The sequence below is a fragment of the Rhincodon typus genome, chromosome 25 (genome assembly GCF_021869965.1).
Source record: "Rhincodon typus isolate 14 chromosome 25, sRhiTyp1.1, whole genome shotgun sequence".
Classification (NCBI taxonomy): Eukaryota; Metazoa; Chordata; class Chondrichthyes; order Orectolobiformes; family Rhincodontidae; genus Rhincodon; species Rhincodon typus.
This window is the reverse complement of record NC_063356.1, coordinates 7,707,984-7,724,172: the sequence shown is the minus strand read 5'-3', so window position 1 is coordinate 7,724,172 and position 16,189 is coordinate 7,707,984. Positions and strand designations below refer to the sequence as shown.

At 41.5% G+C, this 16,189-nt stretch overlaps 1 protein-coding gene across 1 annotated transcript in view; it reads left to right on the top strand.

Annotated features, from left to right (window-relative positions):
* The window catches only part of nfasca (neurofascin homolog (chicken) a), a 126,624-nt gene that overhangs the window by 54,021 nt on the left and 56,414 nt on the right, over positions 1-16,189 (top strand). Inside the window, exons 15-18 of the mRNA XM_048612000.1 lie at positions 267-391; positions 4,316-4,360; positions 13,223-13,324; positions 14,548-14,745. Coding sequence (XP_048467957.1) covers positions 267-391; positions 4,316-4,360; positions 13,223-13,324; positions 14,548-14,745 — 470 coding nt within the window. The remainder of the gene's footprint in view (positions 1-266; positions 392-4,315; positions 4,361-13,222; positions 13,325-14,547; positions 14,746-16,189) is intronic.

Sequence of the window (16,189 nt, the reverse complement as noted above, 5' to 3'; positions counted from 1 at the left end):
TAACATGGGCCATTCCCTCATTAACAATGGGCCAGTCCCTCACTAACCCGGGCCATTCCCTTATTAACAATGGGCCAGTCCCTCATTAACATGGGCCAGTCCCTCACCAACATGGGTCAGTTGTTCATCAGGATATTCCAGTGTCTCATTAATGAAGGGCAGTACCTCACCAGCATTGGCCAGTAGATCCCAAATGGAGAGGGGGGGAAAATGGAGGGAAAGGCAAAAAAAAACTGAGAGTTATTTAGAACCATCTTTGATTTCAGGATGAAGAAAGATGATGACTCTTTAACAATCATTAACGTGTCTGAACGAGATGAAGGGATCTACACATGTATAGCCAGCACAGAACTGGACAGTGACTCAGCCAAGGCACGCCTCACTGTTCTAGGTAACTTTCATGTTCTTATTGCTTCTCCAAGCCATAAATTGAGAAAATAATGGCATTGCTTTTGAAACAGAAATCAGATGTATCTCTCTTGCCCTTTCTTTTATTGTTTTGTTTGCCCCACGGAGGAAAATTGTGGTGGAATGATTATATTTCCCAACATCTTTCCCTCCAAGCAGGTAGCACAATTTTCTGTGCAACATGGCTGCCTTTATTTATTCCTAGAACCTCAAAACTAACAACCCTGTGCTTGGACAGAGGGTTCACCTGGTGAATGTGCTTTGAAAATGTTTTACCTTGGTGGTCTCCAACTTGTGCAGCCCTTACTCGGTACATGTTCACTCTTATTGATATAGGGCTGGTTGTGGCAGCCATGTTATCAATAGAGTGTCTACCATAAATGACACGTTTTCATGTCATTCATGTCAGGCAAGTACCATAAAGCCAGAATGCTCACATTCTTCCTCTTAGCCTTCCCGCAACTAAAGATGTTTGATGAAGCATGCATTTACATATTATCTCTTGCAGAATAGGTTGGTAGCCCGATACCAGAGGAGAGGTTAGAGAGGTGCCACTCCTCATCAAGTGTGGCTGACTTGGAGTCTCTCTGTTATTGCCTGCCATTGGATCATTGGAAGGATTTGCAAGTTGCCAGTCAACCTGCACTTTCCATGTCTATCAAGTCTAGGTGTGAGACTCATTCCTTGAACCTCTAGTTGAGAAGCAAGGACGCTACCAACTGTGCCTCAAGACACAATCTCACAAAATACGAAGTACAAACAGAGCAGGAGAAAATGTTATGGGTACGAAAAGATACTTTGGCCCATGAAATCTTATTGCTTTAATGTCAATGAAGGGTGTCAGAATGTTTTGAACCATAATAAGACAGCCCTGTGGGAAAAATACAAGCTGTACTGCTACTGTGAGTAGGGTCCACAAGACACAAATTCAAAGGACGGTGAAAACGCTGGGAAAGTAATCAGTGCTGGAGATGCAGAATCAGGAAAACCTCAGAATTTAGCTAAAACAGTCTCTTCTAGTGAAACTGGGAAAAGATCCCAGCAGAAGAAGACAATACCGAAGAAACTTAAGATTTAAAAAAGATTTATTCAGCAATTAAACCACAATTTTATTACAAAGATTTATAAAAAACCACTACCAAAAGAACTTAATTTTAAAAGAAGTATGCAGGAGGAATTATAGAGATAACACAGTATGGAGCTGGATGAACACAGCAGGCCAGGCAGCATCAGAGGAGCAGGAAAGCTGACGTTTCGGGTTGGGACCCTACTTCAGAAATGCAGGAGGAAGTATGCTGTGTTCTGGACTGTTAAAAGCAGTAAATTATCCAGCTTGCCCGTAAAAAAACAAGAAAACCTTTAATAAGATGGAAAACCATGGACAGACAGAATTGCAGTGAAACAGAAATTAAAAGTTTGAAAGGAGTAAATCACTGCAGAGCAGCAAGTTAATATTGTTTAAATGTTTATCGAAGAATTTCATACATTATTATGGCATTACAGATTTTTAAAAAGAATTGGCAAGGAAGTTACTGACATGTTGCTGTAATGAGAGTCTAACAAGCTTCAGCAAACAAAACCTAAATCAGCGTTGATGAATGCAGGAAGACATGCTGAGAGAACAACAGATTGCAAATGGTATTGAAATGCCATTGATTTAAAACAACTTTACAGATAAAATAATAAATAAATATTATGAGAAGAAATAGCAAGAGAGATCTGCTTATTCACAAAGCTTCAGTGAAGGGAAACGCTACGCACACGAACAGGTCAATATGATCAAGGTATCCCCTGTGACGCAGCTGAAAAAATACTGTCAAAACCATAGGTAAGGTACACATTATGTCACAACACAAGGAAAGTAAGAGAACTGAAGATGCCTACATAATTTGCACTCTCTCTACACCCAGTACCAAACTAGTGAAACTTCACTGGACACGCCAACAATCCAGCAAGTTGACTGAGAACACATACTTTGAGCATTTCACAATTATAGATGATTTTCTAATGCTTGCCAGAAAGCTAGTTATTCCAGCTTACCTGTGGGAAGTTTTCTTGGAAAGAGAACCCTCAGGAATTGCCAGGAGTGCCACCAGAGCTCAGTCAGCCAAGTAGTGGCCAAAGGCTTCTATAGAGGTTAAAGGTCTCAAACTTACTTGTTGTGAAATCTACAATTACATAGGGTTGTCAGGTTGAGAAATACTCCTGCCATCACCAAAGACATTAAGAATGTAAAAGTCAGCAAAACTTGTAGGTGAAAGCAAACACTAAGAACAAGGATGAAAACAGTACAATTCGGTTTGAGTCAATCCAGGAATCCTTAACTAACAATGTCAGACAGCAGAACACTCTGGTGAATAAATAGATGCAGTAGAACATGCAGAACTCTGCATGTACAGAGCCTTCCAGTAGCAAGGCTGAAGCTGTAGTAAAATCCAGCTCACCAATCAAATACCTAGAGTGACTGAAGACATCCAGCTGAAGCAACACATTGAGGAGATGAGATGCAAAGTCTCCATGGAAAACAGATAAATATCCATAGATTCAGGACATCTTTAAAAAGAATAAATTGTCTGATCTTAAAATCCAGGCAACTGCCAAAGAAAGAATACCTATTCAAATCAAAATAACAATTGCCTCTTTCAGAAATCCAGGCTACAGCAATGAAGAAATAACTTCATTCAACAGAGGTGATTGTTTTCCATTACAGGTATTCTTGAGATTAAATGTCCCCTAATAATGTTATACGGTGGCTACCTGAGTCAGCAGGGAAAAATTTCTCTTCAAAGAAAAATGCAGCAGTTTAAAGATCCTTCAGATAAAGTAATGGATCAAAGATTGGGTCTACCAGGAAACAACAGTATCCATGAAGGATATCCAAGAGATGAAAGATCCTCCAGTGGAGATGTGATCCACAGACCAGAATCAAGGTCAAAAGACCTCAAGCTTAAGCCCTACCATTCTTTCAAGTCTGAGGAGAGTGTGTTGTGGGAACATTGGGAAAAGTCTAGGCTGCCTCAGTGGCAAGGTAGCTCAGTGGTTAGCACTGTTGCCTCACAGCACCAGGGACCCAGGTTTGATTCCACCCTCGGTCAATTGTCTGTGTGGAGTTTGCACATTCTCCCCGTGTCTGCGTGGGTTTCCTCTGGATGCTCCAGTTTCCCCCCACAGTCCAAAGATGTGCAGGCTAGGAGGATTGGCCATGCTAGATTGCCCGTAGTGTTTAGGGATGTGTAGATTAGGGGGATGGGTCTGGGTGGGATGCTCCAAGGGTCAGTGTGGACTTGTTGGGGTGAAGGGCCTGTTTCCACACTGTAGGGATTTTATGATCTATGATTCTATTATGTTCGAAGTCTGAGACTTGGAGGTGAAGGAAATGGGTAGTGGTAAATGTAACAGTGTCAGATACATTAACTCGTTAAATGGCGGGAGAATGTTCCATAATGTAATAGTTCTGAATGAGTTAATGTTTAAGTTACATTGAGTGTTGCCAATTTGCTGATGTCACAGGTCCTCAGCCAGAGACAATTGAGTTCTGCACATGAAGCCAAAGGGAGCAGTTGGAATCTGTACTGATCCTGACAATTCTTAACAATTATACCGAGCACATTAATGAAAAATGAACCTGTTGCTATCATGCAAGTCACCAGTGCTCTACCCTGTACCACAAATAATTAGATAGATCCTAGACTGAGCAGAAACTCAGAATGAATATCGAAGGGATAAGTGTTCTGTTCATTGAACAAGGGTCTTGTTTTTCAGTCACTTTGCATGTTGTTCCTGCTGTAACCCACTGCATCCTTTGATTGTTCTTGTTCAATTCCATTCAGATTGTCTATTTTAACTGTTTCGTTTTTAGGGTTTAATGTGAAACTAAACTCTCTCAACTTTCCTCTTACCTCCACAGTTGTCCCCTCCACCCAAATTACCCCGCTTGCTGCTGTGTTGAAAGGTAATCCGCTTACTAACTACTTCAAACCTATTAACATTCTGCCCTGGAAGTCAAGCACCACAAGCAACATCAGTGGTCCAGAGGTCAGAGAGCAAACCTGGATGTGAACCATGACCTAACATCTTAACCATGACAGGGCCTACATTCTCAACAGCATTCCTGGTATTTTGAGGGCAAGTTTTAGCTTATGCATTATCGAAATCAGACCAGAAGTAGCATGGACGACTCACACTATTTACAGATGTTATTCTTAGCATCTTTCTGGGGTAAGGATGGGGCAGCGTAGATGGAGAAAACTCATTTTGTTTGTTCCAGGGATGTGGGTGATGCTAGCATTTATTATCCATCTCTAGTTACCCTGAAGGGATAGGAGTTGGACTGTCTTGTTTGTAGAACTGAATGGCTTTGCTCAGCTACTCAAGGGTCAACCATGTAGTCTGGAAAGGTTTTTATACAACAAATTATGGTCTAAAATTGGCTGAAAACAGTGATTAAAGCAGATTCAACAGCAACATTTAAAAATTGGTTAAATACTTGAAGGGATAATAAAAGAAAATCCAGACTATGAAGAAAGAGCAGGAAACTGGTGCAAAAATGCATTCATTCTATCAAAGAGCCGGCACGGCCTCCTTCTGTGCTGTCTGGTTTTAAAATCCTTTGAGACCAAGTTTCTTTAGATTCTGCAATCTGAATGTATTTTGGTTCCAAAGGGGAAAGGTGGAACTCGCCAGTCTCCGTAATAACTATAAAAATGAGCTCGCAGAGGAGGTGGGTATATTTATAACATTTAAAAGGCATCTGGATGGGTACATGAACTGGAAGAGTTTAGAGGGATATCGGCCAAATGCTGACAAATAGGACTGGATTAAATTTAGGATATCTGGTCAGCATAGACAAGTTGGACCATAAAGTCTGTTTCTGTGTTGTACAACCCTATGAGTCTATTTCAGGCCACAAAGATTCATTGGTGTTGAACATGGAGATGTCAGCTTTTTAAAACAGGTTATACTTTTCTGAGATTGGAACTAAGAGGGGTTGTGGGGTCAGTGGGAAGGTAAAAACAATGTTACTCTGTTCCTAGCCAGTGTTACACTTAACCAGGGATGCAGCTAAAATTAACACCAAGTGCAAACTTTGCAAAGTGAGCCTTTTCCCAACACTGACATTACTGACACAAGTTTTGAAGAGCCCCATTTTGGGATAATCTTGGCATTAATATTGGACTGAGAAAGCATAATGATTTTTTTTAAGATTACTATCACCAAACTGAATTCACATTCGCACTTCATTTCTTCCTTATCCACAAACAGTACGCATAAACTGAGGGTTAAGAGAATGGATTCTCTTCTAATTTGGTCATGCAAATAGCAGGCTTGGAACTGAGTTCACTTCCCTACAGCGACAAAACTGGATCAGCAATGAATTATTTTAGGGTAATTGGAGGGATAAAGAGGATGCAGGAAGCCAGTACCACAAGGAGCTATGCTGCAAGCTGCCTGATAGCTATCTTAGACATCAAGAATACCATCTGGAGTAGTTGAGAGACTCTCTTAGCCTTTAAAATGCAACATTAAACAAAGAAAATTTGTTGTAATTTTTCATTCTCCATACACGCATAAAAAAAGGGGAATTTATCCTTACTTAAAAATATTATGTCAAGATTGCCAGATCTAACCCAGACCCCTCTGGCCCATGATGCAAAGTATCAGCACCCTTCATTCTCAGCTAACATGATAACTAAAGAGGTAGAGTAATGTCACATTGGTTGTCTGATGTAGACAGTGATTTCATCATCATGGAACGTGCTCAGCCTTTCTGCAGCTGTCTGATTAACAGTTTCATATTGAGAACTCATCAATGTCTGTACCTAACAACCTAGCATATTCGCTAACCACAATATCAACCCCTGATACATTGAGATCTGTGGTGTAACGCGCATCCTATAGGGCTCCCTTTCTACATTTCCATTCATGGGATATGGGCATCACTGCAAGGCACTGTTACCCCTCTTTATCTGCCCTTGAATTAAGTGGTTCGCCAGGCCATTTCAGAGGGCAGTTAGGAGTTAGTCACATTGTTTTTGTCCCATATAGGCTAGACCAGGTAAGAACCTAAAGAAAATTAATGAACCTAATGGGTTTTATCTCAATCAATACAGTTTACATGGTCAGCAATGGGCTTATTTTTAAATCCAGGATTTTTTAATTGAATTAAATTTCATCATTTACTATGGTGGGATTCAAACCCAAGTTTCCAGAATATTAGCCTGGGGTTCTCTATAAGATTATTGCCAACTCTATGGCATAGGAAACACAGACGCTTCCTCTGGATGACAGCATCTGAGAGACTCCCAAGAATGTCCAGTGTGTTCAGCCTTGGCGGTACTTAAGCTCAGTTGTGAGTTCAGAGCTTGAGATCAAAGAGAGCATCTGACAAAGCCTGACACTGTTTCAGGCTTCCTGCAGTGCTCCAATGAAGCTCAGCGCAAGCTGGAAGAACAGCACCTCATTTTCAACTTGGGAACTCTACAGCCTTCTGGACTCAATATCGGGTTCAACAATTTAGGGCTTATGCACCTTCCCCACACTTTCCCCTAACCCCACACATCTCATGATCTGCTATTACACACAACCCATTGTTAGCCACTAATAGTCCCCATTAGCAGCCATTCATTCTCCTAGCCAGATCGTTATCCATTCCTTTGTCTGTCCAACTGTTTTTCTCTCTATTTGGGTATTATCCCCATCTATCATTTATTACTTACGTACTCCAGCAGCACCCCCAAACCTGTCTTCTGCATAAAAACTTTTTCCTAGCTGCCATCAGTTCTGAAGAAGGGTCACTAGACTCTGATTTCTTTCCACAAATGCTGCCAGACCTGCGAAGTTTTTCCAGCAATTTCTGTTTCTGCTCTTACATGATCATCTTGCAAGTTAACGTGTTGAAAGAACATGACCAAATTTCTGGCATTTACCTGTAGCTTAACTCACACATCTACGTAGGTGTGTTCTGTGAAGGAAAACCCAATAATAACTCATTAACTTCTTTGATATGATGGTCTCATTACATTGTACAAGGTGCCTCTGAATGCTGTCTAAAAATTCCTTGGATGATAAGTTTAATTATTTAGCAAATCTATGAAGGATTCTGGGTAATCCCAGATGGAGGACGGGAAAAATTTGTGGCTGTAAGAGCTGCTCCTTTTTTGAGGTATTTTCAGTGTTGGAGCTGATTTGCTTGAATTCTAGTAGTAGTAATTACTGTTTTATAAGCTGTTGCAATCTTTTGGAACTTTGGGAAAAAAAAATCAAAACAACGGCACTTTAGAAAAGGAGGAAGGAAAACAAAGGCAGTGACCACATGGTGAGAAGTGAATCAACAGAGAGAAGAAGCTGCACTGCTGTCTGACCCAGCAGTGAACCTTTACAGCTACTCCCTTTGCTGTCTGGTTTCAAGTATCTCTGGCCACTGGAGTTCATCTGAGACAAATAAACAAACAGCCAAATTCACAGCTGACCTTGGAGAAATCTGTGTGGGAGACATCACAGCAGGGGTGCAGCTAAGTGGATAGTTTCTAAGTGTAACCTTACTATTTCTTTTTCTTTTGTAAATCTACCATATGAGTAGAGTGGGTTGTTTTTTGATTATATGTTTTACTGAGATCTGTCTCTTGATTAAATTTTAAAAATATAAAACCTAAGTACTAAGTAGCCTGGAGTGGTGTTTTTCAGAGCAGTAAGACTGTGCTGTTTTCTGGATCTGTAGATTGTTAAGGTGCAAAGATGGCCTTTAGTAGAGTGATGTGCCATTCCTGTTGGAGGTGGGAGATTAGGGAGAGTTTCCATGTTAGTGATGATTATGTCTGCAGGAAGTGTGTTTGGTTGCAAATCCTATTGGGTCGCATGAATCAGTTGGAGCGGCAGTTAGAGGCAATGAGAAATTTACAGGAGCTAGGGGGTATGATGGGTGGCAGTTGTAGGAAGGGAGAAAACCTGCAGATACAGTCAGGTAGATGGGTTACCGCCAGGAAAGGTAGGAGAGGGAGGCAGGTCATGCAGGAGTCTCCTGTGACTGTCCCCATCTCAAACAAGTATGCTGTTTTGGAAAATGAAGGGGGTGAAGGATTCTCAGGCGAACGTAGCACAGACAGCCAGGTTTCTGGTACCAACACTGGCTCTATTGTGATGAGGAACACGCCAGGTCCCAAGTGATCAATTGTGATTGGGGACTCTCTCGTCAGAGGCACAGAGACATGTTTCTGCAGCTGACAGCAAGACATCAGAATGGTGTGTTGCCTGCCTGGTGCCAGGATCAAAGATATCTCAGAGAGGGTGCAGAATATTCTCAAAGGGGAGAGAGACCAACAGGATGTTGTTATATTGGAACTAACACATAGGAAGAGAAAAAGATGAGATTCTGAGGAGACAATATAGGAAGTTAGACAGGAACTTAAAAAGGAGGTCCTCAAGGGTAGTAATATCTGGATTACTGCCAATGCCATGAGCTAGTGAGGGTAGAAATAAGAGGCTAAAGCAGATGAATGTGTGGCTGAGGAGCTGGTGCAGGGGAGGAGGATTCACATTTTTGGATCATTGGTATCTCTTCTGTGGTAGAAGTGGCCTGTATAAGAACGACAGATTGCACCCGAATTGGAAAGGGACTACTATACTGATGGGGAGATTTGCTAAAGCTGCTTGGGAGGATTTAAACTAGTAAGGGGATGGGGGCTGGAGTGGGACCCAGGGAGACAGTGAAGAAAGAGATTAGTCTGACACTGGGAAAAGGAGCAAACCAAACAGTCAGGGCAGGCAGGAACAAAACAGAGAATGAGGTAGGACTGATAAATTAAACTACGTTTATTTCAATGTGAGAGGCCTAACAGGTAAGGCAGATGAACCCAGGGAATGGTTGGGAACGTGGGACTGGGATATCATAGCAATTGCAGAGACGTGGCTCATGGATGGACAGGACGAGCAGTTTAATGTTCCAGGGTATAGATGTCAAAGGAAGGATGGAAAGGGAAGCAAGAGAGGACGGGGAGCGGCATTTTGGATTAGAGATAAAATTACAGCTGTACTTAAGGAAGATATTCCTAGGTATACGTACAGGGAAGTTATTTGAGTTTGAACTGAGAAATAAGAAAGGGATGATCACCTTATTGGGATTGTACTATAGACTCCCCCGGTAGTCAACGGGAAATTAAGAAAGAAATTTTAAGGAGGTGTCAATTATCTGTAAGGATAATAGGGTGATTATGGTACAGGATTTTAACTTTCCAAACATATACTGGGACTGTCATAGTGTAAAGGCTTGGATGGAGAGGAATTTGTTAAGCGTGTACAAGAAATTTTTCTGATTCAGTATGTGGATGTACCTACTAGAGAAGGTTCAAAACCTGGCCTACACTTGGGAAAAAAGGCAGGGCAGGTGACTGTGTCAGTGGGGAGGCACTTTGGGGCCAGCAACCATAATTCTATTAGTTTTTAAATAGTGATGGAAAAGGATAGACAGGGTCTAAGAGTTGAAGTTCTAAATTGGAGGAAGACCAATTTTAATGGTATCAGGCAAGAACTTTCAAAAGTTGAAGGGGTTGGGGGGATGGATGTTTTCAGATAAAGGGATGGCTAGAAAATGGGAGTCCTTCAAAAATGAGATAACGAGAGTCCAGAGACTGTATGTTCCTGTTAGGGTGAAGGGCAAGGCTGGTAGGTGTAGGGAATGCTGGATGAGGAGAGAAATTGAGGTTTGGTCAAGAAAAAGAACGAAGCATATATCAGATATAGACATCAGGGATTGAGTGAATCCTTAAAAGAGTATAAAGGCAGTTGGAGTATACTTCAGAGGGAAATCAGGAGGGCAAAAAGGGGACATGAGATAGCTTTGGCAAATAGGGTTAAGGATAATCCAAAGGGATTTTATAAATAAATTAAGGACAAAAGGGTAACTAGGAAGAGAACAGGACCCCTTAAAGATAAGGAAGGCTGCCTATGTGTGGAACTGCAGGAGATGAGGGAGATACGAAATGAGTATTTTGCATCATTGTTTACTGTGGAGAAGGATATGGAAGATATAGAACGTGGGGAAATAAATAGCGGCATCTTGAACAATGTCCATATTACAGAGGAGGAGGAGCTAGATGCCTTAAAATGCATAAAGGTGGATAAATCCCCAGGATCTGATCAGGTGTTCCCCAGAACTTTGCAGGGAAGTGATTGCTGGGCACCTTGCTTAGATATTTGTATCATCAATAGCCACCATCGAGGTGCTGGAAGCTGGAGGTTGGCTAACGTGGTGCCACTACTTAAGAAAGGTGGTAAGGAAAAGCCAAGGAACTATAGACCGGTGAGCCTGACATCAGTGGTGGGCAAGTTGTTGGAGGGAATCCTGACAAACAGGATTTACGTGTATTTGGAAAGGCAAGAACTGATTAGGGATAGTCAACATGGCTTTGTGCATGGGAAATCTTGTCTCACTAACTTGATTGAGCTTTTTGAAGAAGTAACGAAGAGGATTGATAAGGGCAGAGCGGTGAACGTGATCTATATAGACTTCAGTAAGGCATTCAACAGGGTTCCTTTTGGTAGACTGGTTAGCAAGGTTAGATCACATGGAATACAGGGAGAACTAATCATTTGGATACAGAACTGGCTCGATGGTAGAAGGCAAAGGGTGGTGGTGAAGGGTTGCTTTTCAGACTGGAGGCCTGTGATGACCAGCGGTGTGCCACAAGGATAGATGCTAGGTTCACTACTTTACATCACTTATATAAATGATTTAGATGTGAACATAGAAGGTACGGTTAGTAAGTTTATAGATGACACCAAAATTGAAGGTATAGTGGACAGCGAAGAAGGTTACCTCACAGTACAATAGGATCTTGATCAGATGGGCTAATAGACCAAGGAGTGGCAGATGGATTTTAATTTAGATAAATATGAGGTGCTGCATTTTGGAAAGGCAAATCAGGGCATGACTTATACACTTAATGGTAAGGTCCTGGGGAATGTTGCTAAACAAAGACACTGTGGAGTGCAGGTATATAGTTCCTTGAAAGTGGAGTTGCAAGTAGATAGGATAGTGAAAAAGGTATTTGATATGCTTTCCTTTATTGGTCAGTGCATTGAGTATAGGAATTGGGAGATCATGTTGTGACTGTACAGGACATTGGTTAGGCTACTCTGGGAATACCATGTGCAATTCTGGTCTCCCTGCTGTAGGAAGGATGTTGTGAAACTTGAAAGGATTCGGAAAAGATTTACAAGAATGTTGCCAGGGTTGAAGGGTTTGAGCTATAAGGAGAAGCTGAATAGGCTGGGGCTATTAACCTGGAGCGTCAGAGGCTGAGGGGGTTACCTTATGGAGGTTTACAAAATCATGAGGGGTATGGATAGGGTAAATAGACAAGGTCTCTTCCCCGGGATGGGGGAGTCCAAAACTAGAGGGCATAGGTTTAAGGTGAGAGGGGAGAGATTTAAAAGGGACCTAAAGGGCAACTTTTTCATGCAGAGGTGGATGCATGTATGGAATGAGCTGCCAGAGGAAATGGTACAATTACAACATTTAAAAGGTATCTGACTAGGAAGGATTTAGAGTGATATGGGCCAAATGCTAGCAAATGGGATTAGATTTATATAGGATATCTGGTCGACATGGACGAGTTGGACCAAAGGGTCTGTTACCATGCTGTATGTCTTTGTGACTGTGTGACTCTATAACTTTATATAAGCTTTCGTCCAGATAAATGGTAATGCAAATATAAATGCTTGGTAGCACTGAACCTAAATATTAGTGAAAACAGGCATGAAGTCAAAACTTTTCATCTTACACACATCAGACTTGATGTGCAAGGAAAACAACTTTAGCGAGGAAAGAGCAATGTTTGAGCCACATCTGAATTTTGTCAGGTAACTAAAACAGTTAACAGTTCCTGCTGGATTTTTATGTTAGCCTTAATCCAAGCAATCAGCACTCTCTTTTGATGCCATGTACTTTGATCCTTCCATTCTAAAGTTGGTCTTCTTGCACTTTAGTTCTGAAATTCCAAGGGTATGTCATTTTTACATATTTTTTGGAAGTAAACTTGCCCTCAGATTAAAGCAACGTGTATATTGTGTCTACAGTTAGTGCAGAAGCAAGTATCCATCTATATCCCTAAACCAATGGTAACAATAGATTGGGAGGAAATAGGAATGCAAAAATATTAGGTTGGCATCACTTCCTTTAGCGTAAGTTAGTTTGGGCTTGTGAAGGCTGAAGGATGCTTCAATTCATTTGGTTTACATGGTTGGGCTTAATTCATTTTAAAAAATTGGAATGAAATTTGGCTTGGGAGTGGCAGTGGATAGTGGGAGACATATTGACAGCCCATCTCACTCTACACAAATTTATTTTCCATCAAACAGGAAATGGGAGTGTACAAAAAGCTGCCATTTCTCTGTTTAGTATATGGTACCCAGCAAGAGGAATTTCACTCCCATTGAGTTTTATAAAAGTGTCTGCATCCAATAACTGTTTGTGGCTTCATTGGAGTTTGCAGACACACTGAATGTTTCCAGAATTTTCTATTGTTAGTTTGCATTGGATGGTAATATTTAGCTTTGGTTTTAAAAGTTTGATTTAAGTTTCCATTGAAGAGGTTGAGTTTTGGTTTCATGAAGGAAGCTTGGTTGACCTGTTTTGACTTTTGGACACTTGTGTTGACTTGACATGGCTTGATTTGGTTTGTTTTTTTTTTAATGTTCAGCTAATTCACTGGGGTTGATTCTATTTGGTTAGTTTGGGGAATTAACTTCAGAGATTTGGTTGTAAGTGGGGAGGTACAGCTTATGCTTTGGTTAAGCTTTTTGACATGACTTATTCTAGATCGTCCTGATGCTCCCCGAGATCTGGAACTAACGGATCCAGCAGATCGAAGTGTAAGATTGACATGGATTCCTGGTGATGACAACAACAGTCCAATTACAGGTACAAAATGAGCATCTGTGGTAAACAGACAACAAGAATGATTTTGATGTTCCTCCTTATCATTTTGTACAGTACCTAAAACATGTGAAAAGTATAGTTGTCTTGAATATTCCTGACTCTCACCTATTTTTGATTCAATAGATATCCCTCTTCACAGCATACAGTTGTTGAATTATTGAGTAACTTCTAGCTTCCAGCATTATCATTCTCTTGCCTAATGCCCTGAAATTCTGAGAGTGGTTCTCAGAGATTTATGGAGTCGTTGCAACTTGGAAGAAGTCCAATCTGACCATCAACTCAAGGCTGGCTCTCTGTTGACCAATCTGGTCTGTTCCATTCCCCTGTTCAACCTTACAGAGCTGTGGAAATAATTTCCCTCAAGTGTCCATCCCATTTCCTTTTGAAATCATTGACCATCTCTGAACCCACCACCCCTTGTTATCTCTGAGTTCCCAGTCATTAACAGTCAATGTGTAAAACAGTTCTTCCTCATATTTTCCTGGCATCTCTTACCCAAAGTCTTAAATCTATCCTGTAGTCCTCCTGTACAATCAACTGAATAGAGCAACATTTTTTTGACTATTTTGTCTAAACCCCATTACAACCTTGTACACCTCAATCTAGTTTCCCCTCAGTAAAGAAGACTCCAAGCCAACCCTGGAACGAACGTCTTTCATCCTATAACTGCTGCCTGGGAAAAGAGGAAAAGGGACAAGTTTTATAACCATACAGTTCCAATTGCTGAGGAAGTTTAGGGACAATTTTGAAAATTCCTTCTCATATGGATTTCCTGCATCTTGACCCCAGACTATGATCATTACTGTTGTTGGAACTCCTACCAGCTGCAAGCCAAACATTAATTCTACTGGGGCTAATGAGAACAGCTTTGGCAGAATTCATAGAGTAATCTAGACAGTCCCATTAAACTTCCCTGCACCTGCTTGATGTGGTTTACCAGATAAAAGATTCTTCTCCTTGTCCTGACTAGAATTCTCTGATTTCTGGCAGAGTGAGATATCTGTACCAAGCTTCAGAGTCCTGGCAGGAGATATACCCTTGCTCCACTGTACCCTGACTCTGGAGTCTCATTTTCTGTCTCAGACAATGAGAAAACTGTCTTACCGAGGATGCAAAGGAGTTAAAATGGTGCAGCTTTGCTCTTTATTGAATGTATTAGTGGAACCAGTAGTAGACGTAGTCTTGTCATTTCTCCATCTTTACAGAGTTCATTGTGCAGTTCGAAGAGAACAAATTTCAGCCCAGAAAGTGGCACAATTTGACCCGAATCCCAGGCAACATCAACTCTGCAGTATTACAGCTCTCTCCGTACGTTAATTACCAGTTCAGGGTGATAGCAGTGAATGAAGTTGGAGAAGGAGCCCCCAGTTTGCCTTCTGAACGTTATCAAACAACTGGAACAGGTGATGGTCTTAACTTGACTTTTCTGTCTTGTGTTTTCAATGATTTGGCTCAAAGCCTTTAAAGTGTGACATAGAAACTAGGAGCAGGAGTAGGCCATTGAGCCCTTTGAGCCTGTTCCATCATTCAGTATGATCATGGCTGGTATTCTATCTCAACGTCGTGTTCCTGCTCTCTCTCTATACCCTTCGTTGCCCCTCTTTCTTGAATATATTCAGTGGCCCAGCCTTCACGCCCTCCTACAATAGTGAATTGCAAAGGCTTACCATCTTCAGAGTGAAGACATGTTTCCTAAATCCTAAATGGCCTGTCCTGTATCCTGAGATTGTGAGCCCTGGTTCTAAACTCCCCAGCTAGGGAAACATCCTCCCTTCACTTGGTCTGTATAGACTTGTTAGAATTTTAGTCAGCTGGGTGGTGAGTTTTCGATGCAAAGTTACACCAGCAGCGAGGGTTCAGTTCCTGAGGTTACCATGAAGGACCCACCTTCTCAACCTCTCCCCTTGCCTGAAGCACAGTGATCATCAGGTTAAACTACCACTAGTCATCTCTCTCTTTCTGTCTGATGAGACAGCTGCCCTGGTAAGACTATGGTGACCTTAACCTGACTGTAGGATCTGCCCTGTGCATGGATCAAATCCCAGGTGAATATTCAGTTGCTAACATTTTTATTGTTTTAATGTATTACTCCTCTTTATTTCACTTGGGAAAATTATGTTGGCTATATCACAGGGAATTGTAGATTGAATACATGTGAGGCTGCCACCAAGCAAACTCTCCCAATTGGGAATCCCTCCCCTCAGCCTCATTTGCTCAATGTAATGAGACATGTTTGAGTTAGACAGACTACTTGTTAGGTTTGCCAATTCTGTGTTGGATGTAGTCAGAGAGATCAAACTATATAACCTTACTCTTCCTATTCACCATGAGCTGTCCTCATTGGTTGACCAGTATGCCCATCCTCAGTACAACTATATTCCCACCTTCAACCCCTTCCATTGAAAAGAGGGGTGGTTAAGTTTCACTGTGGACTTTAGGACCTGGTCATTGGGCTGAAAGGTGGGTCAAAACCCAGCACCTGTAAGCAGAGGGTCTGCCTTGGCTGATTTTGCCATGGGAAACTTCCTCATTTGGCTACCAGTGGCCAGCAGTCCAGTGAAGGGCGCCAAAAGGTCCTGAAGTTGTGTATCTCAGCCTCAGCAACCCCATCGAGAAAGGTGGGAACGGCGGAGATTGGAAAATTCTGGCTTTGATAACGACTGAATTTGACAACTCTTGATGGACAGATTGCCTTTTTATCTACAGAGACGATAAGTTTGCCACTATCAAGCAGAATTCAAAGTGAATGAAAAAGAGGCATTTCTTCATGCCCCTATGATTATTTTTCTCTCCTGGGTTGTGTCCAAAGCAATGTTTAAAATGTCAACTTTAAATCCCTGAAGACTG